Below are 27416 nucleotides of genomic sequence, written 5' to 3'. Positions count from 1 at the left end.
TAACAGCTGGTTGTGGAAGAAAAAAAAAGTGAAAATGCACTTGAACAATCACAATGAAGCCGTGGTAAGAACACAGCTGCATTACTAAATATTAAGAAAAATAAAACTGCCCACATACTCTGTTCTTTATTCCCAGTCAGTAAATCCACAAGCTGTTGTATGCAAAAGTAACTTTTACCTCATTACTTTGGAGTTTAATGCACAAGAAGAAAACCAAACACCTAAAGATCTTTGAGTGCCCCCTACTGGGCTATTTCGGTTTGTGCAGAGTTGGACAAAATCCAGCATAGACTTGTTTCCTGTGTAGGAACGAACTGTCACAGAGGTGGAAGCTGAGAATAGTGTCCAGCTGCTGCAGCATCAGCATAGAGCAGCTGATGTACCAGCTGACTGTTGCAGCATCACTGTATGCCACAAGTCCTGCACACCTCTCTTTAATTTGGAAGCTCATCATTTAGCCTGGAAAATAGTTTGCTGCTTTATAAAAAAGAAGTTGTTTTGTTAGTTGCAAGGCACTGTAATTATGAGGCAACTTAAAGGTTTGATTCTAGAGGAATGGATGTGATCCTCTCTTACTGTATAGAAATAACCTCACTTCCAGCATTCACACCACCACCTCTTTACACGGTCTGATTCTGTAATATAGCAGCTACAGTGTATGGCCATCATGCTATCAAGTTAAAATACTGGAATCAGTTTAGTTATAACTCTCACAAAGGACATCCACCCAACCTGTAACTTTTTGTCTGTTACAAAGACAAATGACACTGTTAACTCCCTCTGCTTTGAATTCAAAAGAGGTCATTATTAACACGATTTAAATTAATGCATGTATTAGGAGTAGGTGGGACAATATGTAAGAGTTATATTTAACAGGCTGTACATTGCTTTAATTATTGGATTTTTCATCTGATAAGCTTTTAAAGAGAAACTGGAAATTTCTGAGACCCCCAAAAATGAAAGTATCTCACCTCCCTCTCTGAATAAAATTGGAATAGTGTGTGGATGATGGTGACGCGTATTTCTGATGTAGTGTCCAGATCTGCGGCACAGATTGTTTTACTTGATGATAAATGCAGTATTAGCAGTGTCAGCTAAATTTTCCGGTAGTGTACCGGAAGACGGTTGTGCCAATAGCACGTAGAAGCACATCTGAGATAAGAGATGAGCGGATAGGAGCGTTTCTCCTCTGAGTCTGTTCGACTGAAGATTCCACACGCAGTCAGAAACGAGACAAGTCAAATCGGGTTTCTGCTACTATTTTATTTAATTTGTTCAGTACTGGAGTTTCATGGACTAAACAATGGCACACCACTGCGTTACAGTTTCTCTCTTTTGATACAACCAACTAACACAAACGTTAAAATTATTCCTCTACAGAATGGACTAAAGTACACATACACAACCTCTGTTTCTATCACAGGCACCCAGCACAAAGACTCACACAAAGAATCAGTCACGCAGCGCACACGTTCTGTTGACACTCATAAACCACATTCGTACACCCACTCACAACCGAATACATTCTCAGAAAAAAACAATTATAAATTTTTAGAGCATTTCATATATTTTCCATAACACTCATAATGAACAGGACCCACCTCAAACAAGAAGGAGGCCGTACCGCAGTATGGAGCTGAATATCTAACAAAACGACTAATTTGGGAAATTACACAATGATTTTGGTGAGAACAGCCTTGAGGACACACTGTATTTCCACATGTAGCTGTCTTACAGGGATGATTCTCAGCCAATGCAAAAATAGATTTTTTATTTTCCTTACTTTAAAAAAAAAAAAAAAATTAATTCTGGACAAAAACCCTAAACTTTGACCAGTTTATCCCAGGTGAGTGCCATGCAGGACCATACTGCAGGTTTTGCTTCAGCCCATTAATTACAAGTAGTTCACAAAAATGCATACTGTTTTTCAAAGCAAAAGTCTTTTCATTGATTTCCTACCTTCTGGTTTCATTTCAGAGCACTATGAAAATCAACTTTCAGACTTTAAAAATCCATCATTGTAGTTTTTGTAATATCTTGTATTGTGGCGTACATTCAAGAAAATGTGTTTTTGGAACATCAAAGACAAACATGCTGGTCACAGCTAAGTAGTAACTAACGAGTTTGTACCATCGATTCTAATAGATCATTGAATTGGTTTCTGCGCTGTTTCTGATAATGACTTGGATCCAGAAAATGAAACAGTTACATTTTATTGACTGCTCCTTCACGTGTTGACCCAGTAATTTCATTGAGGACAAATGGCATTCACTGGCTAACAGCTAATGCAGCACACCCACTAACAGAGACACATACACATGATACATAATATAGCCACTAGCTGGCTCATCCTAGCTTTCCTTAGCTTTAAAGTTAGCTAGTAATACTGTTGACACTGAGGGAGCATCAAGTAATACTTTGGATTTTATCTGCGACATTCACACTGAAGTCACTCCACAGACTGTTACAGGCAATGCAAATTTGAAACTAAAAGATCTGAAACTGTTGAGTAACTGTGCTCTGAGTTTCAAAATGGCCCATGCTAGCAAACTGCACGCCATGCAAGTTTATATCAAGTAAAGTTAACTGTCATAGTGCACTGAAGGTTTCGTAGCTTCTACTTTGAAAAATACTCAGCAGTGATTTGTGTTTGAGAACAAAAGTAGCAAAACCATCAAGGTGGTAATTTATTTGAACGTCAGTGTGACAAGCTCCAATTTAGCGATGGCTATCCCTTATCTTCCTTGTGCCCAGCACAAAGACTAGAATGACACAGGTAACAGGACATTAGTCTCTAAAAAAATGTCAGCACTGATAAGGGATTTTACATTTTTACCATCAGCATGCATGTTGTTGAACAGAATTACACACAGATAAGTTCAGTGAAGCTGTAGTTGCTACAAACACTCGGGCAAGAGATGCTTCTCTTTCCGACTGCGCCACTACATTCACCTTCAGACCAACACTCCACTCACTCCTGACTCGCTTTTCAACTCCAGTCTCAGTGTGCAGATGTAGAGTCCATCTTCAATATGCGGTATAGGAATTTATATATTAGTAACAATGGGAATGACACAGAAACGTTTAGTTTGTTATAAAAGAAAAGTATAGTATACTCACATTTCCTGTTTAATGGAAAAGTGCGCATCTGTTTGAAGTCATTTTAGAAACTTGTAGATATTGTGATGTATAATGCCATCATGCAAGAAGCGTTTACAGAGACACTTCTTCTCTCTGGCAGCTATATAACGTATTTGAGGGCTAAAGTAGGACTGGGGGAGTGGAAACACGTACTGTAGCGATGGCGGCATGGCTGGCTAATCCAGCGCTTGCACTGTATTTCTATGCGTTTCAGTTTATTCTACAGTCGAAGGCTTTGAGATGCTTCAGCCTACCTAACTCTCTGTGTGTGTGTGTGTGTGTGTGTGTGTGTGTGTGTGTGTGTGTGTGTGTGTGTGTGTGTGTGTGTGTGTGTGTGTGTGTGTGTTATTCAGACAAATTTGAGGGTAACTGCAAGCTACAGAGTGGAAGCACAGGAGACACAGCTGCTTCTTTTTCCTATCACCACCACACCAGGCACATAACACAAAAAGGTAACAAAACATGTAACTTAGATCCTTTCCCCTACAGTTTAAAATATAAAATTCAAGTGCAATGAAAGTTCCAAATACTAGTTACACCAGGTACATTTCTCTATAACGTAACAATCTGTTACTTGCAGGTAGTTTTATCTCATCTCAAAATTACAATGTAGATTTTGCAATTTGCCCAATTTAATCTTTCCCCAGTGGATAAAGCATCACTGGAGTGGAAGGATTTAGATGTCACCACTTTAACATTTCTGATTTAAGTGCACTGATTGTTTTCTCATCTCTGTCTTGTGCACGACAGGGCCAATAAAGAAATCCAGTTCAGGCTGTGCTCTGCGTGGGCACCTGTGTATGTCCACACGCTTGTTCGCAGATCATTTTTAAAACATCTGCGCGCCCCTCTGCAAGTTCCAAAATGTTCAGTATAAATATTAAAAAAGGACATAACAACACAGAAAGCAAATAGGAAGACTGTAGAATACAGTTGTTAGAGAATGTGCAAACAATGGGAAATGACTGTGAGAAAAGAAGAAACAGAGTTTGACCGATATATTGGGTAGCTGATGCTGGCCTTTTGTTAAGTGCTGCTGTGTAATAGCATGCGGATTCAGACTTTTAGATGACTTTAGAGTTTTTTAATATGCATGTTTTAAACAACAGCTACATGTTGATAAATTTGCTTTGTTTTTGAGTTGGATGAGAAGATGAGGTTTTGTTAAAGCTGGAGTAGGCAACATGTTTGCCTGTGTTGGTTATGCTCTCATAACCTTGTAGGATTTTGTATTTGAAGTAGTCTGACAGGGAATAACACCCTTGCACCTTCACAGGGTTCTGCATTCGGGCTTTAGTCTAACTCTTAGCGAGAGACGTACAGTTGCAGGTCTTTTTACGCCTGATCAGCTAGACTATAAAACAGTACAAAGATGGAAAAGGTCATGTTGTAAGCAGAATACAGTGGAGGAATGGATTACGGCTGGTTAGCCTAGCACTGACAGACTAGGAAAGACTAGTCGATAGACCGAGTCATCTTTTTTCCACGAAGCTGCGCATAATATTTCAGTTTTTTGGCGGTGGGCATGGGGGTCTCCCGCAGATGAAACAAACTGACATGTGGGATGTACCATTACCTACAGGTTGGGACACTGCTGTTTCGCTGCACATCCTCCACTTGATTACCACTTTATATACATTCTATAAAACATTCAGAGGAAGGAAATATTTGCCAGATGATTTTACTAAATTAGTAAATTACCATAGTTACTGTACTGTTTCTGCTGAAAAATATGTATTCATTGTTACTGCCAGATAAACCCTTACTCAGATAGCATGCCTGTGGTAATTAACAGTTCAGTGCAAAATCTCCAAATTTAAGAAAGAATATATCAATACAATATACAGTATAAAAATATAAATACTGGCCTTCAAAAACCTCTATCGGTCAAACCTTGTACAGAAAGCTCCATTGTTAGTGATGTCTTACGAGTTAGAAAGCTCAAATATACATGGATGAATAGACAGAGGCAGGGCAGAAGTGGGATGGGGGTTTGGGTTACATTTAGTTTGCTGGATTTGGAATGATGCAGGATGTCAGGGTTGTTGACCAGGACCGCAGACGGGCCTGTCTATTTGTATGGTCGTAGGAACCTGGAGACTTTGGAGCGCAGCAGCTTGATGAAAGAACGAGGGAACATCTCTTTGGACTCTGCTGCTGTGTACTTGAAATAGTTCTGGGGGTGAGCCAGCACATCAAATAGGGCTTTTATCAGCTTCTTGTCCTGTGGGGAGAATAAAGATACAAAGACTGTCAGCATACTGGACCCATCTTATGAGGTGATGACTTTTTTTTACCTTATATGTTAGTGTGACCTTGGAACAAAGATCAGCTGGTAATATGATCACATTACATGCATACCTTGAGAATCTCCTGGTGATTCTCAGAGGCGTATAGCCTGCCATCCCGCACGATGTCTTCTATCAGCTGCTGGTAGTCCTCTGCAGCATAACAGGGTTAAATCAGTGGGTGAAAATACGCAACGCAGTGAAATAAAAAGCTGTAAGATTGTTTAAGGTTGGCTGTCGCTGAACTGCGATGAAGCTGACTCACCATCGTAGGTGACGTATGGAACTTGGAAGCCTTTGCCGCTGTTCCCCTCGTTGGACTTGAACTGGATCCAGAGCTTACGGGAGCGGGAGGTGAAGGCGATGGGTCGCTCGTAGGTCTGACACGTCTCGTAAGTGGTGATGGAGGTGGGATGGGCTGAAGACACAGCACACAGCACAGTTAGAATCTTCTAGAGCTTGTTTTTCTTGGAGCATGTGGAATGACCTAAAGCTCTAGAAAAAAAGCTGATCTTTAAATCGGTCCAGTCTGAAATGAATGATAAACAGTTCAGGTGTGACAGCATGACATACTGTGCCACTGGACACATGTGCATGTCATGATAAAGTCACTGTTCACAGGTAAGCATTTAGGAAAGAACCACAGTGCCATATACTTTCTTACAGGCACTGCCAACCCTACCACTGTGCAACAAACACAAGCAGGCACACTTTTGCATCTTCATTTAAAGAAACGTGAAGTCAACGAGTTCATCAGTTCTGTACATTCATATTTCTGTTTACCGCTCTTCCTCATGACCAGCACGTCTCCACATTCATCCTCAATGGGGAGGAAAATCTCTGGCACCACAATGAGGATGCGTCTCTTGTGTGGTGGATTTATCATCCACACACAGTCCACGTTGGATGGGTAATCTCCAGGGTAGTTAGGAGACTCAATGTAGCCTGTGTACTCTCCCAGCTCCCCTCCGCACACCTGGTCTAAGGACAAAATTGTAGAAACCCTTTGGAGTATTTAAACCAATGCCAACAATATTGTGATATACTTCTCATTATCAACCACAATGGGTAATAGTGGGCAGCTTTACTTTTGCACTGGGAGACGTTGGTAGCACCATCGAAGTCGGTGGTGGTGTTGCCCGGGCAGGTGATGCAGTAGTTCTGGCTGGATTCTGACTGGTAGGTGCCTGCTGGGCACCGGATGCAGCGGTGGGTACTGGAGTTGTAGTAATGCCCGGGAGCACAGTGCACTGAGGAAAGGTAAGGGGTAAGTGTGCACACAGTACAACTCTATTAAAGAGCAGACACACAAAGAAAACACTGAACCGCACACTCACTAAACAAAATCAGTTTGCACCAAGTTCCATCTCAACACATCTGAGCACTACTTTATGGCCCCTTAGTTATGTGGCTTTATTAACCCATTAAAGTGACAGCATTGTGTCATTCAGACAATGCGCTCCTTTATGATAGTGTTTACCACAGATTCGATCAAACGTAACCAAACATTAAGAGAACGAGCCACAGTAATCAGTGTGAATCAGCTAAACGCATCATTAATATTCTCATTTGCTAGTGTCGTGAAATTTTCCAGATATTTCGTCTTAAACGCAAGAAGTTCAGCATAAGTCTTATTAAAAGGAAACAAACAAACAAAAATAGTGGTTTTCATCCTCTAGGATCATCAATGGATGAACATGCTAAATTTCTAAATACACTTTACTTATCTCAGTGTGGACTGACCTGAATACATGACAACAACCAACAATCTCTCCACACATCTAACAATAAGACAGCCATCAAACCAGCGGCAGCTGGCCGCAGGGTTTAGGACAGTGGCTGAAGCAAAAAGAAGTTTGGTAAAGTCGTGAAACAAGACTTTGATCAAATGTTTCTGGCACACTGTCAGGGAACTCCGTCCTTACTGGTCGCCTCTGGCACTTCTATTTTAATTGTGTTGTTTATTGTTGTGTATTATTTGAACTGAACTTGCACTATAAAAGCAATTCTGACAAGTACCTTCAAAATAAACCACAAAAAGAACAAAAGACACACCTCTGGCCTCACAGTCCCTGAAGGACACAGATCCTTCATACTTGGTCATGAGGCCTCCTCCACAGGGGAAGCACAGGACACGGCCTGGTTCTGGCTGGTAGAAGCCCAGCGCGCAGGGCTGGCATGGGCGGAACCCATCATCAGAAAAGTGACCAACTGGACACTGACCTGAGGGGATGATAGAGGAGAAACTTTCTTTTTGGTTTTCATTTCTTCTTTCTACAACATTAATATTAATATCCAGATTTTCTGACATTATAAAATGGAAACAATCTCAGTATTAGTGAGGAAAAAATGGGATAGGGAATTACCTCCACACTGGGATACATTCTTGGCACCAGCGATTCCCTGTCCTTCAGTACTGGGACATGGCTCACAGGAAAGTTGTCCCACCGTGTCCTGGTATGTACCAGGGGGACACTGGACACACTGCTCTTGCTCCCCACTATAAAATGTCCCCACACCACAGCTCACTGAGAAGAAATACACAAGTTAGATCGATAGATCCTGATGAAACAGTAACACCCAGTCAACTCTTTCAGCTGCAAACATACCACACTTTCCATCTCTGAGGACTTGTCCTGTGCTGCAGGTCTCAGCACCCTCTGCCGCCTTAGGTGGCTTCTGGGCCACTTCATATTCGGTCCCAGAGAACTGGATGTAGAACTGCTGTTTGGTGATGGACTTTCTGAGTGTCCTCATGGCACTCTGCAGCCTCTGCTTCATTCTCTCCCGCACACAGTCCACGTTACACGACTCTGAGGAAACAACATTCAGACCACATTTCGATCATAAATATTTGATTTCTCTGTAGATTTAATGTTTTTGTGTCGATTATATTTAAAGCAGAGTTAAGAAGGATCACCACACCTGAGGCATCTTCCTCCTTCATCTCCATCTCAAACTCAGCGGTAATGTGTGAAACCTCCTTTGAAGGAGATTTGCGTCCTCGCCGGCGCTTCTTAGATGAGTCACACTTGAGGTTGACAAACGTTACCTGGCAGTCATCGGTGCAGGGGAACTGGCCTCCTTTCAGGCAACCAAAAACAGTGAAGAAGATCAAATTTAGAGTGGGCTATAAACGCCAGTATAATATCAGTGCCAGATGCTGCTGTTTAAATATGACAGTTCATTACCTTGGATGTTCTGCTTGGATACGTCTCGGTGTTTCTCCTTGTTGCGGGGCTTCAGGTGACACTTGGCATCTTTGATCTTAAACCTGGCCTTCTGCTTGATGGGTGGTGCCAACGTGTCTATTCATACAGAACAACACAAGCTGTTACCTCAAGATCACTTTACAAATCAACTCTTTATTTGATCATTTATAGGACGCTACAGCCATCACATAACTGCTCATTTGCTATTTGTTGCACATTTGTTGTGTGTATAATCTCAGTTGCTTGTTTGTGGTCTGGTTAAGTGTGTGAACAAACTCAGAGTGAAAAAGAGGCAAGTGAAGAAGAACTTGCTCAGTGCATCATGGGAAGCCCCCAGCAGTTTACTGCAGCATTTAATTAGAGCTATTTCGTTATATTTGGTAACTCATAACATATCCTGTTCTTTCATTTTGTTACTCTCTGCCTCCCGCTCTACTTTTGGAAACTTTAGTCACCAGTAAACCTGCAGAGTAAACTCCTCTGTTAGTATAATACACTGAGATATGACAGGACCTGATCATTCAAGATTTTAAGCTAAATTCCAAATTCAACAGGAAGGTCAATGAAGAGACAAAAACATAACAGAAATGTGGTCTCAGGCCAGTTAGTAATCTTGCATGTAGTTGTAAATTATGCTTATTTATGTATGGATTATTATGTATTTATGGATGGATGTTGTATTTTCAGTATGTACCAGCTACTGCCTCCTAACTACCTGCAATTAAGATAAGTGCTAAAATAATAAATGCTACCAGAATTTAATGAGTAATTTGTGTAAAAACAATTTCTCAAGTGGAGACGAAGCAAATCCAGAATAATATTTTGTAGAGTCAGTACATGTGCAGGGAGCATAGAATCCCATCACTGATCTGCACCTACTGTGTCCCATTATGTTTACTGTACCGGCACAGGCGGGTAAAGCCGTGGTGACGTTCCTCTTCTGAGGAGGTTTACCAGGCTGGACGGGCACTCCGCAGCTCAGTGTGTAGCTGTTCTCTGAGTCTGTGAGAAACAACAACGCAGAACAGGATTAAGTGACCAAAGAAAACCAAAACCTGATGATGAGAACAGGTTAGGACTCTCGTTGTATGTTTCATAGGATGGCCAAAGGCACAGTTGTCAGCATTATTAAAACAAGTTTGGTAGATGTTTAGTGGTATAAACAAAAATGTGACCTTTGATTGTGAAATGAAGACCCAGATGAAAGATCTATGAGCCATGCTTTTCTCTGTTAATACACGTAGAGACAAAGATGCATTTGGACGGGGAAGTGAGGGATTAAAAAAGAGCCCGGGCTCCTTTCAGCCACAGGAATTTACATGGCTCATTCCTCCTTAAATTAAGATGTACTCATAAAAGACACAAAAACAAATATTTCACTTCATGCCTGAGAGCGATCCATCATTCTCACACAATAGCTGCCAAGTAAAACGAAGGGACAGCCATGCTGTGGAAAAATTGGCATGATCAAAGAATGCAATCGATTTACAGATGTGTGTTAAGTACTATTGCAGGAGGAGAGGCTGGGGTGCCAGCAAAGAGGAAGGATGGGTGAAGCCAACAAAACCTCTCAGAGTGAAAAACACATCAGTCTGAGCACAGAGGCCCCTGAAGAATCCACAAATATGGCACTAAAGAGCGCAAGCTTCATCAAGAGGGGAATGGCACAGACAGACCACCAGAGGGCAGCAACACATGCTGCACCAGAGCAGCACAAAGGACTGTTTCCAACATACAGCTACAGAGACAGAATAAAAAACCATCGATGGCAATCAACATGTTAATGTAGAGATTTTACTGTTGTGCTATATAAATAAAACTCTATTGAATTACTGTTAACTAATCTTTAGTTTTTAGGATTAGTTATAGATTAGATTAACAATTAATCATTTTGAAGCTACAAATGAAGCTGACAGCAGGTTAACAATTGCTCTCTCCTTCCTGTCTGACTTTCTGCAAACTTGTTTGTGATCCTTCCTGTTTTTAATACATATTCAGTGCAGGTTTGCTTTGGGTTTTCTTCATTTTTTCAATCAGTTTCTTTACAGATTTACAGATTCCAGATTCCAATTACACATTTATTTGCACCAAACAACCATTTAATGGACTGAAAAAAAAATGAAGGCATGAATATAAGTTGTGTCAGCATTAAACATTTGTGGTCGACAGATGAAAAGGAAAACCCAAAAAACCAAGCTCCTACATACAGTGGGGCAAAAAAGTATTTAGTCAGCCACCGATTGTGCAAGTTCCCCCACCTAAAATGATGACATAGGTCAGTAATTTGCACCAGAGGTACACTTCAACTGTGAGAGACAGAATGTGAAAAAAAAAAATCCATGAATCCACATGGTAGGATTTGTAAAGAATTTATTCGTAAATCAGGGTGGAAAATAAGTATTTGGTCAATAACAAAAATACAACTCAATACTTTGTAACATAACCTTTGTTGGCAATAACAGAGGTCAAACGTTTACTATAGGTCTTTACCAGGTTTGCACACACAGTAGCTGGTATTTTGGCCCATTCCTCCATGCAGATCTTCTCGAGAGCAGTGATGTTTTGGGGCTGTCGCCGAGCAACACGGACTTTCAACTCCCGCCACAGATTTTCTATGGGGTTGAGGTCTGGAGACTGGCTAGGCCACTCCAGGACTTTCAAATGCTTCTTACGGAGCCACTCCTTTGTTGCCCGGGCGGTGTGTTTTGGATCATTGTCATGTTGGAAGACCCAGCCTCGTTTCATCTTCAAAGTTCTCACTGATGGAAGGAGGTTTTGGCTCAAAATCTCACGATACATGGCCCCATTCATTCTGTCCTTAACACGGATCAGTCGTCCTGTCCCCTTGGCAGAAAAACAGCCCCATAGCATGATGTTTCCACCCCCATGCTTCACAGTAGGTATGGTGTTCTTGGGATGCAACTCAGTATTCTTCTTCCTCCAAACACGACGAGTTGAGTTTATACCAAAAAGTTCTACTTTGGTTTCATCTGACCACATGACATTCTCCCAATCCTCTGCTGTATCTTTGCTCACCGTTCTCATGATCATTTTGACCCCACGGGATGAGATCTTGCGTGGAGCCCCAGATCGAGGGAGATCATCAGTGGTCTTGTATGTCTTCCATTTTCTGATGATTGCTCCCACAGTTGATTTTTTCACACCAAGCTGCTTGCCTATTGTAGATTCACTCTTCCCAGTCTGGTGCAGGTCTACAATACTTTTCCTGGTGTCCTTCGAAAGCTCTTTGGTCTTGGCCATGGCGGAGTTTGGAGTCTGACTGTTTGAGGCTGTGGACAGGTGTCTTTTATACAGATGATGAGTTCAAACAGGTGCCATTCATACAGGTAACGAGTGGGGGACAGAAAAGCTTCTTACAGAAGACGTTACAGGTCTGTGAGAGCCAGAGATTTTCCTTGTTTGAGGTGACCAAATACTTATTTTCCACCCTAATTTACGAATAAATTCTTTACAAATCCTACCATGTGGATTCATGGATTTTTTTTTTTCACATTCTGTCTCTCACAGTTGAAGTGTACCTCTGGTGCAAATTACTGACCTCTGTCATCATTTTAGGTGGGGGAACTTGCACAATCGGTGGCTGACTAAATACTTTTTTGCCCCACTGTATAGAACACGCCCTGGTACGAATCTGAACATCACGGCCCCAAAAGTTCACTGACAAAAATAGAAAAATATATGATTAATAGGAAACACTGTTCTGCCATGAGACGCCAACATGAGTGTGTTTGTGCACACCTGCGAGGAAGAGGGCATTGGAGGGGCAGGACAGTGAGCAGACCTCAGCTCCTCCGCTCTTGATGCAGGTTAGCTGGGCTCGCGGTGCTGGCTTCCCATTGGGCAGACATTTCACTCCCTCTGAGGAGTACAGAGTCATATCACTTCTGTTGTGTGATCTGTTCACCGTGCCTCGCACATTCACAAATGTACACACAGGTGAGTGTGGGCTGGTGCTTACCGATGCAATCTTTCTTGTTCCAGTGGAGTTTCTGTCCGGGTGGACACACACACTCGTAGCTGCCCTGGGTGTTTATGCAGCCGTACTCACAGCTGCCGTTGTTGATGCTGCACTCATCGATATCTAAGACAAAGACAGGATTACAGCACGTGCGTTGGCATTTCACTTTTCAGCTTTCACGTCTAATGGATTTTATGCACCGCGAAGGAGAGGCGATTTGTACAGGGTGTATCCCACCTCCCACCCTATAATAGCTGGGATGGGCTCCAGGCAAGCGCCCCACCCACACCCCCTCACTCCCAGCACAACTCTTAACTGGATAAACACTTAGGAAAATTGATGGATTGAGTTATGCAACACTCGTAGTGCTCTTTAAGGGAAGGTTGCAGATGAATACGGCTTAAAGGTCATTTTAGACTCTGTCTATTGTTTCAGGTTAATTTAGCAGCAGTTATACATGGACTTCATCCTGGAGTTTCATTCTGTGTTCTTTGGGTTATTTAAATCTCTCCCTCTTATTATTTATATTTGAGGGTATTATTGGACAGGCCCTGCTGGCGACCTGTCCAGGGTGTACCCGCCTCTCACCCTATGACAGCTGGGATAGGCTCCAGCGCCCCCCGCGACCCTGAAAAGGATAAGCGGAAGCCAATGGATGGATGGATGGTATTATTGGACATCATGCAGTGGAAATGAAAGGAAAGAGAAATGAGTTAGGCTACGTTCACTCTGCAGGTCTTGATGCTCAATTCAGATTTTTTGATCAAATCCGATTTTTTTGTCTGCTCGTTCACACTACAAATAAAATGCGACAGCAAACGCGCTCTAGTGTGAACGCTCAAAGCGGCCGCATGCGCAAAAGAAGACGTCACACACAGACGTCTGTTTAGACCCAGAGCAAACAGTGTTGTGTGACTGATGGCCTTAATATAAAGACTTCGGACTTTACGTTTCCCAATTTTTGCTTTAAGTTATTTTGTTATTTACATAATAATGTAAATAACCTAATAATGATCCTTGTTGCTGTTTCAGAGGAGCGCTGCTTCAAAGGATAGCTGCAGATTTCTGTCAGAATCTGCAGATTATACAGTACAAATAAAATGTTCACGTTGTCTTCCCAAGAGTTTCACTGGATGGCCAGGAAGCGTTCACCATGTCTTCTTGGGCGCTGATAATTGGCGTCTGTCTCGTGTCAGTGACATAAAAGACGGATTTAATGCGACGTGACCATCAAACAGCAGTTGCTTTCTAAAACATCACATATGTATCGGATTCAGGACCACATATGAAAGTGACCCAGGTCGGATTTGAAAATATCGGATTTGTGCCGTTCACACTGTCATACCATGATCAGATAGATGGTCGCATAGGGTCAAAAAAATCGTATTTGATGCGCTTTCACCTGCAGTGTGAACGTAGCCTTAGAGACCAGCCATGTACCAGCACCCTAGGATTAACGGCCCTAGAAGACACTAAACTCCGCCCACAGAGTACAATTTACTTACAAAGTTCTCCTTTCCAAATCACATATCAACCCGAAGTTTTACGTTTTACATTTCTCAAGGACTCTTTGTCCATTTTACAAGTCTTTTCATTGCCTCAAACTGTAGAGAATCTAGCCTCTCTCCCTACTGTACATGCGTAACTGCCTCTTAGGTACATGTGATATCTAAAGCTGCTAAAGGTGAAAACATCTGCCTTCAGAACACCAAAGCGCTTCAGTGTTGTCACTATTTTTTCCTGCTTTCACTTGAGTGTTATTAGCTTACTTCTGTGCTTAGATGTTTCCTGTGTCTTTAGTTCTCAGAAGCTTCTTGGATGAGGTGAAACGTCTTCAAGAACCTTTTCTATCCAGGCTCCTTGGACAGATTATAAATTGCTACCTTTTCAAAAATTAAATGACCTTTTTCCATTGCTGTGTGATTCAGTTCATGCCCTTTACAGGTACCAGCAGAGTACATGCATCGCCATGACCTTCAGTATACAGGGAGTGCAGAATTATTAGGCAATATTAATATCAAAGCTGAATGTTTTTGGAAGTAGTTTTTAGTTTGTTTTTAGTTTGAGCTATTTTAGGGGGATATCTGTGTGTGCAGGTGACTATTACTGTGCAGAATTATTAGGCAACTTAACAAAAAACAAATATATACCCATTTCAATTATTTATTTTTACCAGTGACACCAATATAACATCTCCACATTCACAAATATACATTTCTGACATTCAAAAACAAAACAAAAACAAATCAGCGACCAATATAGCCACCTTTCTTTGCAAGGACACTCAAAAGCCTGCCATCCATGGATTCTGTCAGTGTTTTGATCTGGTCACCATCAACATTGCGTGCAGCAGCAACCACAGCCTCCCAGACACTGTTCAGAGAGGTGTACTGTTTTCCCTCCTTGTAAATCTCACATTTGATGATGGACCACAGGTTCTCAATGGGGTTCAGATCAGGTGAACAAGGAGGCCATGTCATTAGTTTTTCTTCTTTTATACCCTTTCTTGCAGCCACGCTGTGGAGTACTTGGACGCGTGTGATGGAGCATTGTCCTGCATGAAAATCATGTTTTTCTTGAAGGATGCAGACTTCTTCCTGTACCACTGCTTGAAGAAGGTGTCTTCCAGAAACTGGCAGTAGGACTGGGAGTTGAGCTTGACTCCATCCTCAACCCGAAAAGGCCCCACAAGCTCATCTTTGATGATACCAGCCCAAACCAGTACTCCACCTCCACCTTGCTGGCGTCTGAGTGGGACTGGAGCTCTCTGCCCTTTACCAATCCAGCCACGGGCCCATCCATCTGGCCCATCAAGACTCACTCTCATTTCATCAGTCCATAAAACCTTAGAAAAACCAGTCTTGAGATATTTCTTGGCCCAGTCTTGACGTTTCAGCTTGTGTGTCTTGTTCAGTGGTGGTCGTCTTTCAGCCTTTCTTACCTTGGCCATGTCTCTGAGTATTGCACACCTTGTGCTTTTGGGCACTCCAGTGATGTTGCAGCTCTGAAATATGGCCAAACTGGTGGCAAGTGGCATCTTGGCAGCTGCACGCTTGACTTTTCTCAGTTCATGGGCAGTTATTTTGCGCCTTGGTTTTTCCACACGCTTCTTGCGACCCTGTTGACTATTTTGAATGAAACGCTTGATTGTTCGATGATCACGCTTCAGAAGCTTTGCAATTTTGAGACTGCTGCATCCCTCTGCAAGATATCTCACTATTTTTGACTTTTCTGAGCCTGTCAAGTCCTTCTTTTGACCCATTTTGCCAAAGGAAAGGACGTTGCCTAATAATTATGCACACCTGATATAGGGTGTTGATGTCATTAGACCACACCCCTTCTCATTACAGAGATGCACATCACCTAATATGCTTAATTGGTAGTAGGCTTTCGAGCCTATACAGCTTGGAGTAAGACAACATGCATGAAGAGGATGATGTGGACAAAATACTCATTTACCTAATAATTCTGCACTCCCTGTATAAAGCACAGCCCTTACACAGCAGGCTGGATTTCCTGTGTGTCTTGATGCCTTTCTAGCACACACAGCATTGTGTTTTTAGCCTTCTGTCAGATTAGAGCTATTGTGTCACGCATTAGGGAGCCTCTGCACCCACGGCTCTGCCAGTACTTTACCAGCTGTACTTCCTTTGACGAGCATTAGTACTGGTCAAAGGAAGTACTAAGCACTGCACACTGAGATCACCCCATAGAGCCTGTCATCTTTGACCATCACAACAAGCAAACACATCATACTGAAGAGCTCACTGCACATCTTGGCAAATGGCCCTGTTACAGATTATTAATGCTACTCACTTCTGCTGTCATTGTTTTGATGTTGGGGGATTTCTGTAATTTCCAATGAAATGTGATTTGTCTAACTCACAAATGGACTTCATTCATAGGTCTTGTTCTCTTGTTGCTTTTTCTTCTTCTCTCAGCTGCTCCCTTTAGGGGTCACCACAGCAGATCATCCCTAACATATCCTCCTTCACTGCATCCATGCATCTGTGCCTCCCAGCTCTATATTAAACACCCTTTGCCCAATATATCTACACCATCTCAGCCTGGCCTAGTTTCCCCTCTGATATCCTCATTTCCAGTCTTGTCCATTGTGGTCACTCCAGCTCCGTCAACTGTGCCACCTCCAACTCTACCTGCTGTCTCTATGTTTCCTTTTCTTTGCACCTTTACACAAACGAACAGATCCTATCGATTGTCTAAGACTAGATAAAAACTGTGTTAAAAAGTCAGTTTCATCATCTTGTTGTGTTTCATGTATTCTTCTCTTTCTCTGGGAAATAAATCTGAGCTGACACTCACCTCCACAGTGAGTCAGACCGTACAGGATGTATCCTTTGTTGCACAAGCACTCAAAGCTGCCAGGGTAGTTGATGCATGTGTGATCACAGGTTCTCTCAAAGGAGCACTCATCAATGTCTGAGAAAGACCGAAAAGACACAACAGGTGAGGAGGAAATGAGTCAAAGTAATACTACAGTGTAATAATACAGAATGTCTTCATTCACTCATTTCCCCATTCATCTGGGCATGCGTTCTTTGAGCCAGCATCCACCCCTCTAGCATACCTGGGAGGGTCTTACCAGGTCCATCAGCTGTCAGGCATTGCTCTCTCATCCTCCCCCTTTACATCAGTCTATGTTGGCCTTGTGTTTGTTTTTGTTAGTTTATTTTTAATCAGTTCTTTTTAATTTAAGTCTGTCTCGTGTCGACTCCCTTCTAGATAATACTAACTGTTAGTCCCATGATTGGTCACTATAATATGCCTTCATACACACTTCTCATAAAAAATGATGTGCCCTTAAATGACCCTAAATTTGTAGCATGGTGTCCTTTATTTTGGATATTCATTCAAAGGGTAAAGACTAAAAGCATCGTTCTGTCGGCTGCTTTCATACTGACCTAAGCTTATCTAATGAGTTGGCGGTCTGTGTTGTTAAATACAGTTTATACAATGTTGACTTTGTACATTATGGTCCGATTAGGGTAAGTCAGGGTGTATTATAGGGTTTGGGTTTGACAAGGTGCTACTATGTAAGTGTGCCTGGTGTCTTTGGGTTCCCGGTCATATCTACCCCTCCCTCTCATCAATATTAGACAATATTCATTTTGTTTCCTGTCACGGGGCTACTAGAACATGAGATTCACAAAGGATAGTGACAAATGTTCAGTCAATTAAGGAGAAGAATGACTGCGATTGTTCAAATCCAAAACAAATTTGTATTCTGATGACAAATATTTCAGGGTATTAAGTATTTCCACTTCAAAAGTTTCACAAAAGTCTGCTGGTGCATCTCTGGACAGGTTCAGTCAAATAGATCTAAGAGAATACAAAGGCTCTCCTGCTGCATAGAAGTAAAGGTCAGTGGAATGAGTAGATTATCAACAATCTGATGGCAAAGACTCATTTCAGGGTGCTCACCAAGTACTGAAGAGGCCATGTCATTAATGTGCACGTTAGAGTAAACAGATTCAAGCGTCCCACACTAAACTAGGACAAGACTTATTCTAATAAAGCTGGAAAAACTTCCCGGAAATGAGGCTGAGGCACATTCACTGTTGCATCAGTGTGAATATGTGTGCACGAGTGCGCATGCCTGCCTGCGTATGTGTTTTTGTGTACTTCTCCTGCGCCAAATATTATTAACCTAGCAGGAATGGAGGGCAGCTTTTTAGGCTCACCTGGTTTATTTCAGGCTTTTCTGTGGGGCTTTAAAGAGGCTAAAAATACAACATGTTATAATGGAGGAAGTTTTTAAGGGCTGGACGTTGGCTCGGTAAATACTCCAGGCAAACGTCCATGTCAGGACGTAGGGATAGCTCGTCTGTTTAGAGTTTAAATAAACCGAGCTGGGAACACAGGAGCTGCATATAGTGATTTAGGATAGAATGAAGCAGCGCTGATGTCTGGAGCGTGATCGTTTTTTCAGTGAGATACACCCTTGGTGATGATGAGGTGTTTTGATAGCTATTTTAGATGTTTATTTAAGTGCTGGCAATATCCCGTCTTTATAAACAGTAAGAATGGAGGGAATCATTCGTGGAAACTAATGATGCAGCCGTGGCAAACAACTAATCTTTCTGCTTAAGTTTCTCAGCTAGGTCTGGAAAATGCTCTACAGTTGGCATGTAGTGCATAACCAGAAGCTATTTTCTCTGGAATTACTCAGAAGCACAGAAGATGTTTACGAATGAAACAGTATATTTCATTTTAAGGTTATGTTGAGGCTGAACATGCTAGACGGGGCAGCTATTCGGAGCCACGAAACAGTGGCATAGGTGTGTCAGAAGTAGAGAGTGGTGCTGTGATGTGGCTGACAGGACTCAACACCACGCTCTTAAACACTCCAAAAGCAATGCAGAGTTACTCCAACACGCCGCGTACACAGTTTTTCCATCCTGGGAATTTGAGGCTGAGGGCAGAAGTACCTCAAGGTTTAATTGTTAATAAAAAAATCATTTTGTGTCTGCCTGCCTCCTGTCTCACTTGCTGTGACTTGTAACCAGGAATCTGCCTTTGGTCATATAAGCATGAGCACTAAGGAGGCCTGTTGACTAGACACCCAGCTGACGAAGCAGCTACACTGTTGCAACAAGCACATTCGTTACATTCTGAGAAACATTTGGATTTTATGGAAGTATTTGTATTTAACTTTCCACAGGTTCAGATGAGATAACAAAAGGCCAAAAGGTCCAGTAGCATGTTAACTTAGCACAACTATAGGAAGTGGAGGTAGTTCCAGTACACTGTATCTTTGCACTTGACGAGAGGTCAAAGTGACTTTATGATCTTTATATACAGTGCTGCACAATATCATTGCTCTCATTTCAGTTAAGCAACATACTTTTTAGCCTGACATTTATAATAAAACAACAGAAGAAGAAGCATCAGAAGCTACTTTCAGTTGTTGCCTTATTCACAAAGGTTTGATTTTACGCCAGATGCCCTTCCAGACTTTTTTCTTCTCACAGGATCAGACTGGTAAACAAATGCATAAGCCACTACTGCTAATATACTAATAGTAACATAATTTATTACAATAATTTTATTTACAAAAAGAACAGGAAATGATATATCCAGAATAATACTATAAATTATTTTGCAGTGATTTTCCTTCCATGCTTCACTGTGTTCACTAATGCCACAGCACTTTGTCACAGCTGGTGATATACAAAAGTCAAACTGTGTCACTAGCAGCTGAGAGCGACTGACCTTGGCATGTCCTTTCATCTGTGAGAAGTTTGTGGCCTTTTTGGCAGCTGCACTCAAAGGAGCCCACAGTGTTTCGGCAGAAGTGGTCACAGCCTCCGTTATTCTCCTCGCATTCATCAATGTCTGGGCAGAAAAAATACAATGAAAAGAGAAAGGCAGCAAAACTTTGTGTCAGAACTGAACTTGTGATTTATGAAATGTGACTTGAGTCATAAAATTAGATGTAACATTATCTACACCTACTTTCAGTACCATTGGTATTAATTTAGAGTAGTTGTCAAACAGCTAACAGATCATCTGCAGAGGTTTATTTGAAGAGTTTCAGTCAGGGTTCAGAGCTCATCACAGCACAGAAACAGCTTTAGTGAAGGTTACAAATGATCTTCTTATGGCCTCTGACAGTGGACTCATCTCTGTGCTTGTCCTGCTAGACCTCAGTGCAGCGTTCGATACTGTCGACCATAATATCCTATTAGAGCGATTAGAACATGCTGTAGGTATTACAGGTACTGCGCTGCAGTGGTTTGTATCATATCTATCTAATAGACTCCAGTTTGTGCATGTAAATGGAGAGTCCTCTTCACACACTGAGGTTAATTATGGAGTTCCACAGGGTTCAGTGCTAGGACCGATTCTGTTTACATTATACATGCTTCCCTTAGGCAGCATCATTAGAAGACATAGCATACATTTACACTGCTATGCAGATGACACCCAGCTCTATCTGTCCATGAAGCCAGATAACACACACCAATGAGTTAAACTGCAGGAATGTCTTAAAGACATAAAGACCTGGATGGCCGCTAACTTTCTGCTTCTTAATTCAGATAAAACTGAGGTTATTGTACTCGGCTTAGAAATATGGTATCTAAGCAGATTCTTACTCTGGATGGCATTACCTTGGCCTCCAGTGACGCTGTGAGGAACCTTGGAGTCATTTTTGACCATTTTTTTTTCTTATCTTATCTTAATTCAATTCAATTTTATTTATATAGCGCCAAATCACAACAAAAGTCACCTCAAGGCGCTTCATAGATACAGAGAAAAACCCAACAATCATATGACCCCCTATGAGCAAGCACTTTGGCGACAGTGGGAAGGAAAAACTCCCTTTTAACAGGAAGAAACCTCCGGCAGAACCAGGCTCAGGGAGGGGCGGGGCCATCTGCTGCGACCGGTTGGGGTGAGAGAAGGAAGACAGGATAAAGACATGCTGTGGAAGAGAGACAGAGATTAATAACAGATATGATTCAATGCAGAGAGGTCTATTAATACATAGTGACCTTAATGACCTTGTAGTACCATATCACCCTATTAGAGCACTTCGCTCTCGCTCTGCAGGCCTACTTGTTGTTCCTAGAGTATTTAAAAGTAGAATGGGAGGCAGAGCCTTCAGTTTTCTGTGGAACCAGCTTCCAGTTTGGATTCAGGAGACAGACACTATCTCTACTTTCAAGATTAGGCTTCAAACTTTCCTTTTTGCTAAAGCATATAGTTAGGGCTGGACCAGGTGACCCTGAATCCTCCCTTAGTTATGCTGCAATAGGCTGCTGGGGGATTCCCATGATGCACTGGGTGTTTCTTCTTCACTCACTATGTGTTAACAGACCTCTCTGCATTGAATCATATCTGTTATTAATCTCTGTCTCTCTTCCACAGCATGTCTTTATCCTGTCTTCCTTCTCTCACCCCAACCAATCACAGCAGATGGCCCCGCCCCTCCCTGAGCCTGGTTCTGTTGGAGGTTTTTTCCTGTTAAAAGGGAGTTTTTCCTTCCCACTGTCGCCAAAGTGCTTGCTCATAGGGGGTCATATGATTGTTGGGTTTTTCTCTGTATGTATTATTGTAGGGTCTACCTTACAACATCAAGCACCTTGAGGGGACTGTTGTTGTGATTTGGTGCTGTATAAATAAAACTGAATTGAACTGAATTTCAAATGCATCTTTGGGCACGAAAAGAAGCCTTTGGTAATTCCATGACAAATATCATAACCAGTAATAATGTCAGCAACAAACATCCTGAAAGAAGTTTTGGAAAAAGATTAAAACCAATTTTTCTCTCATTATGCTGTGAAAAAAAGTGTTTTAATCAAAAACATCTGATATTTATATTTTATATTTTCTGCATTTTTCAATCAGAAACGCCCTGCTGTAACTCTCCCTGAATGCCTTTTTCTCAAGCAGAACATAACAAAAGGCAGGGGGGCTGATAAAGTGACAGCTTCATTTAAACATACACCATGTGGGTACAGTAGCAAGACATAAGCTGGTTGCTCAGGCAGACATTTCACAGCCCATTGTTTTTTTGTGGTGTCCAATCTTGTCTGCAGAATCACAAAGAAATATTTGAGGACTGGAAACAGTCAGCTGGCAGACAGAAAACAGCTGACTGCATCATTGTTATAAAACATAAGAACTGGGGCGTAGTAAATCACGAGTGATGAGTAAGAGTACCCATATGGAAAAGATATATATAAATCTTTTACTATTTCTTTTCCATATGGGTATGAAATACAATATATATATCTAATATTTTTTGAAGAAATAATAACAAAACAGCTCACCATGTTACATGAAATAAAAGATCTAGAAAAGGAAAAGGAAAAGAAAGAACTTGGTGGAACATCTCATAACTAAACAATTAGTTAAGAATAATTTTTTTGCACATGTCGAGGAGCGTGTCAGGCTACATTTCATTGTGTGTTATACTTGTATAACTATGCATGTGACAAATAATAAAGAACCTTGAGTAAGAATTATATTTGTCAGCAGAAAACTGCAGTTTCTCGATTTTATCATTTTATACTTCTTTTGGCTGCTCCATTTAAGGGTGGTCACCACCTGTCTCCACCTCATCCCATCCTTTGCATATTCTTCTGTCACACTTTTGCATGTCCACCCATGAACCTTCTCTTCAAGAAATCTGAGAAATCTGTGGAAGTAGTAAACAGGACAAGACTTTGGTCCTCCAGATTGCAGTGCACGTATTATCTTGTCCATGTATCTGATTTAGAAACTGTATAAAATACTGTAATGTTGAGAGTAATTCTAAGGCTTAAATGGATCCAGTTTATAATTTCAGAGGTCTAATGTGCAGCCATCAGCTTAAAAACTCTTTAAGCATTTATTTTTTCGTATATTCATATATTTATGAAAAAATAAATGTATATAAGAGCATATATCTTAGCTGTTCCTGAGACCATGCTCTACTGGACAGAGATCTTAGACGTTGTTCCTGGGATCTGCTGGAGCCACTCGCCTAGCTTGGGGGTCACTGCACCGATTGCTCCGATTACCACGGAGACCACCGTCACCTTCACCCTCCACATCGTCTCGAGTTCTTTACTGAGCCCTTCGTACTTTTCCAGCTTCTCGTGTTCCTTCTTCCTGATATTGCTGTCATTCGCTAGATCGATCACTACGGCCGTCTTCTTCTGTTTGTCTACCACCACTATGTCCGGTTGGTTAGCCACCACCATTTTGTCCGTCTGTATCTGGAAGTCCCACAGGATCTTAGCTCGGTCATTCTCCACCACCCTTGGGGGCATCTCCCATTTTGACCTCGGGACTTCCAGGTTATACTCGGCACAGATGTTCCTGTACACTATGCCGGCCACTTGGTTATGGCGTTCCATGTATGCCTTGCCTGCTAGCATCTTGCACCCTGCTGTTATGTGCTGGATTGTCTCTGGAGCATCTTTACACAGCCTGCACCTGGGGTCTTGCCTGGTGTGATAGACCCCAGCCTCTATGGATCTTGTGCTCAGAGCTTGTTCTTGTGCTGCCATGATTAGTGCCTCTGTGCTGTCTTTCAGTCCAGCTTTGTCCAGCCACTGGTAGGATTTCTGGATATGGTAAATGGTAAATGGACTAGTTCTTATATAGCGCTTTTCCACTCTGAGCACTCAAAGCGCATATCAGCCACCTCCTCTATCTGCTGGTGGTGCATACCGTGCAGGGCCCTGTCCTTCCTGGTTTCTGCTGCCTGAGGTATTCACTGAGCACACTGAGTGGATGTTCGCTGTCTCATCCTGGACTGTGGTTCTGACACTCACCAGTCCCGGCCACCTTCCCCAGACCTAGCATACAGTCTCAGGATGCTGGACTTGGGATGAAACCCTCCATGCATGGTCAGGAGCCTCCTCACCTTGATGTCAATGGCCTTAATCTCTTCCTTTGGTCAGCCCATTATCCCAGCGAGGGTACCTGATCACGGGCAGGGCGTAGGTCTTGATAGCCCGGATCTTGTTCTCACCGTTCAGTTGACCCCTCAGGACCCTCTTGTCTGTCTGCAGGTGCTTGGTGGTTGCAGATTTCCTAGCGCTATCTTCATGGTTCCCATTTGCCCTAGGTACCTGTAGCTATCCTCGATGTCTGCAATGTTGCTTTCTGCTAATTCGATCACCTCAGTTCTGACTGTCTTCCCTCTCTTTGTTACCATCCGACTTTACTCTTCCAATCCGAGTAAAGCAGCAATGACATTCCAATGCTGCATTTTATGGTGGTGTGGATCAGTGAATCGATGTCTTTTTCACTCTTGGCATACAGCTTGATGTGTGCTACTTAGCTACACCCAATAAAACCAGTCAAACAACTGGGAGACAGACTCAGTGATTGAGAAATAAGCCTAGTAAAGAAACATTGGCGACTGTAACTAAAACAGATGTTTGTCTATTTATATTGCTCAAAAAATGAAGGGAAAATTTATAGTCACGGTATAACAGAGAGTCAGTTCGACTTCAAGAGTATCAGTCTGTTCAATTTGGAAGCATAAACCACTGTGAATCAATTTCAGGTACTTTGGTACAAACATCAATAGGACAAAATGACAATAGGTGCACTGGTGAAGCAACAGCAAGACCACTCCCCAAAAGAGAATAAATTTGCAGGTGGTGAACGCACACCATTGCTCTGTCTTATAATCTGTCCTGATGGACTTTTCTCTAGTTTTGCTTTTTGCTAGTGCTGGTAGGATGAGACTGTACCTACAGCCCATTCAGGCTGCACAAGTAGCACAGCTCCTCCAGGATGGCACATCCACACAAAGTTTGCACCAGATGGGCGACCTGTCCAGGGTCCTGCCTCTCAACCTGAGACAGCTGGGATAGGGTCCAGCCCACTCATGACCCTGAACTGGACAAGCAGAAGGATGGATGGATGCCAGATCACATAATTTCAGTACCTAAGTTATCCTTTAACAGTTTTACCTCAAAGTGTATATTTACTCCCCTCACCTCAGTCTCTAAGCGTATATTTAGTCTTACTCTTCCTACATATATTGTTGTTTTTTTGCACTGAATGGAACTGGAGCCTCGTCGTCTCGTCTCTCTACTGTACTGTATGTAGCAGAGATGACAATAAAGTTTATCTGCTCATTGCAAATGACACATGAATGAATGTTAAGTTATGGTTGTTATGGTTAAAAACCTTAGTTAAGGTTAAGAAAAGACTGAAATGAAGCATAAGATACAGTCCATTTCTACATTTGAAAAATACTACTTTAGGCTTAATTGTAAAAAATTGTAGCATAAATTTTCAGATTCTAAGAATTCTTCAGTAATCCAAGTTTTAATTATAAATATGAATATAAAGTATCAAATGTAAAGTAAAGAAAAGTTTGGGAAGCAAAGGAAACTGAGTGCCAGGACTTCAGAGAAGCATCATTAAAATCATATTTGGGCCTTCTTGCTGCCAAGGATGGTGAGATGAGAGCAGTTTTCCCTGTTGTCCTCTTCAGTCTGTTTTCTACTACGGCACATTTGCAGCTTTCGTTACAATGTTTTATACACCGGTAATCCAGGACAATTCTAAAACTGAAGCAGTTTGGATTTAGGACCTTAACAATCATTATACAATGCTTCGTCAGCCAGTGTTATGTAAACACTGTTTGTGATGATTCAGCACTCAAACAGTTATGTGGTCCTGCTAGAAACTGTGTGCCAGTGAAATAAAATCTGGATACCTGAGCTCTAGCTCAGGTGTGGTGCAGCAATCCACAGCCACAGATTCAGAACAAATAATGCAAAGGCAACCCTGAGGCACCAGGTTCACTGCCAACCACAAACCTGCTGGTTTCTGGTTTCACCAGCTCCAAACCTCAAATCTTATTTCCTCCCCTCTTCCAACTTAGCGCGGCCTCAGATGAACCCAAACTTCAAAATAGTTCATCTTTTTCTTAGGAATACATTTTAGTACTCTTCTTTTAAATCTCTTTAGAACAAGTGCATCCTTTCCAGATAAGGACTAAAGTCTTTCTGTTTACTCACACAGGGAGAACTAAGCCCAAAGGAAAAAAGGTGGATGGGGAATCGAGAAAACAAAAGAGGAGAGAAAGAGGACAACGGTCTGGCATATTATACACACTAAGCCTTTTTTGATTGGTGCTCTAAGTGATGAAAACTGTGAGGGATTAACACCTAAGCCCTTAAACCAGGGAATAAGTTGAGGAAGACACTACAGAGAAATAGTGGAGTAGGTGTGTGTGTGTGTGTGTGTGTGTGTGTGTGTGTGTGTGTGTGTGTGTGTGTGTGTGTGTGTGTGTTGAAGTGGGGGGAAGGGTGGGGGGGGGGAGAGGACAGGAAAGTATATGATGACAGAGAAAGAAGGCGAGGGACGAGGAAGAAGGTTCCCACCAACTACGTTTGCTTTTTTGTCTCCAATTTGACGTCTTGGTTGCATCGATAGTTATTTTTTAGATGACATTTCAAACAGGAAGGTTTTATTTTTCTAGACCATCAACTACCACGGACAGATTTGTGTCTTTTTATTGTTTGTATATCCAGATAGCTAATCAGTTTAACGTTAGTTTCATAAAATGGTTAAAACACTGACTAACGTTACTTTTTAATACACCAATAAATGAGAAAAGACTCTGAGGACCAGACTGGTGTATTTGGTACATCCAGAAGTTCAAACTACTCAGCAATGTTATGGTTTTAGGTTTTATTTTAGTTTTCACTTTTTGTGTTTTTAGTGTCTGCTTTTCCCCACCATCTTCTGTCTCCAGTTGTGCTGAGATCCAGAAGTGGACAATGGATTGCTGCTGCCAGAGTTGTGGTATTTGCCAGTTCTGCGATGACTAGCCGGTCAGTCAGCCGATCCGTCGCCTCCTTTATGCTCCAGCAGTCAGCCAGTACTCTCAGAGGGCAAGTCTGTGTATTTTGAGGGTTTGATCTCTTATTACATATAATCTTGTTATGTTCACTCCAGTGTAATGAGACCCATCTGAATTTGTGCATTTATGCTGAATGCTGCCTTCTGTAATACTAACACAATGCAGAGCAGCTACCCAAGTTTTCCTACCACCGAGATCAATTCTCACAGTGTAAGACTTTGGATACTCGTCTGAAAAACAAGGCAGCATATCAGAGATGCTTGAATCTCTTGTAATACTGTGCACCTTAAAGCAGATTACATGCAAGCTGGAGAGTAAATAATTTTGCATTCATTCAGTTGATCTTTGGCTTTGGAAAATAGTTTTTACTCTATAAAAAAAAACCTTTCCATAAAGCTAGGAAATCCTATTCCCTCATATTTGTCTCTGAAAACAGAGCCAGTGTTCTG

General features: G+C 41.9%; 1 protein-coding gene across 3 annotated transcripts in view; it reads right to left on the bottom strand.

Annotated features, from left to right (window-relative positions):
* Positions 1-3374: 3374 nt before the first annotated feature.
* scube1 (signal peptide, CUB domain, EGF-like 1) overlaps positions 3375-27416 on the bottom strand; it is a 124515-nt gene continuing 100473 nt past the window's right edge. For all 3 annotated transcript variants that reach the window (XM_085386343.1, XM_085386344.1, XM_085386345.1), the window contains 15 exons: positions 19854-19976; positions 16944-17060; positions 12621-12743; positions 12401-12520; positions 9545-9643; positions 8621-8737; positions 8355-8513; positions 8039-8242; positions 7796-7957; positions 7485-7652; positions 6518-6679; positions 6213-6410; positions 5695-5847; positions 5503-5582; positions 3375-5365 (listed from right to left, as the gene is read on the bottom strand). In XM_085386343.1, the coding sequence (XP_085242469.1) occupies positions 5213-5365; positions 5503-5582; positions 5695-5847; positions 6213-6410; positions 6518-6679; positions 7485-7652; positions 7796-7957; positions 8039-8242; positions 8355-8513; positions 8621-8737; positions 9545-9643; positions 12401-12520; positions 12621-12743; positions 16944-17060; positions 19854-19976 (2138 nt within the window). In that variant the 3' untranslated portion in view covers positions 3375-5212. The remainder of the gene's footprint in view (positions 5366-5502; positions 5583-5694; positions 5848-6212; positions 6411-6517; positions 6680-7484; positions 7653-7795; positions 7958-8038; positions 8243-8354; positions 8514-8620; positions 8738-9544; positions 9644-12400; positions 12521-12620; positions 12744-16943; positions 17061-19853; positions 19977-27416) is intronic.

Source organism: Rhamphochromis longiceps, linkage group LG17, assembly GCF_057381845.1.
Source record: "Rhamphochromis longiceps isolate RC_006_pf linkage group LG17, R_longiceps_female_GT1.1, whole genome shotgun sequence".
NCBI classification, from domain to species: domain Eukaryota; kingdom Metazoa; phylum Chordata; class Actinopteri; order Cichliformes; family Cichlidae; genus Rhamphochromis; species Rhamphochromis longiceps.
The sequence above is the reverse complement of the archived record's forward strand: the minus strand, read 5'-3'. Positions and strand labels throughout refer to the sequence as shown.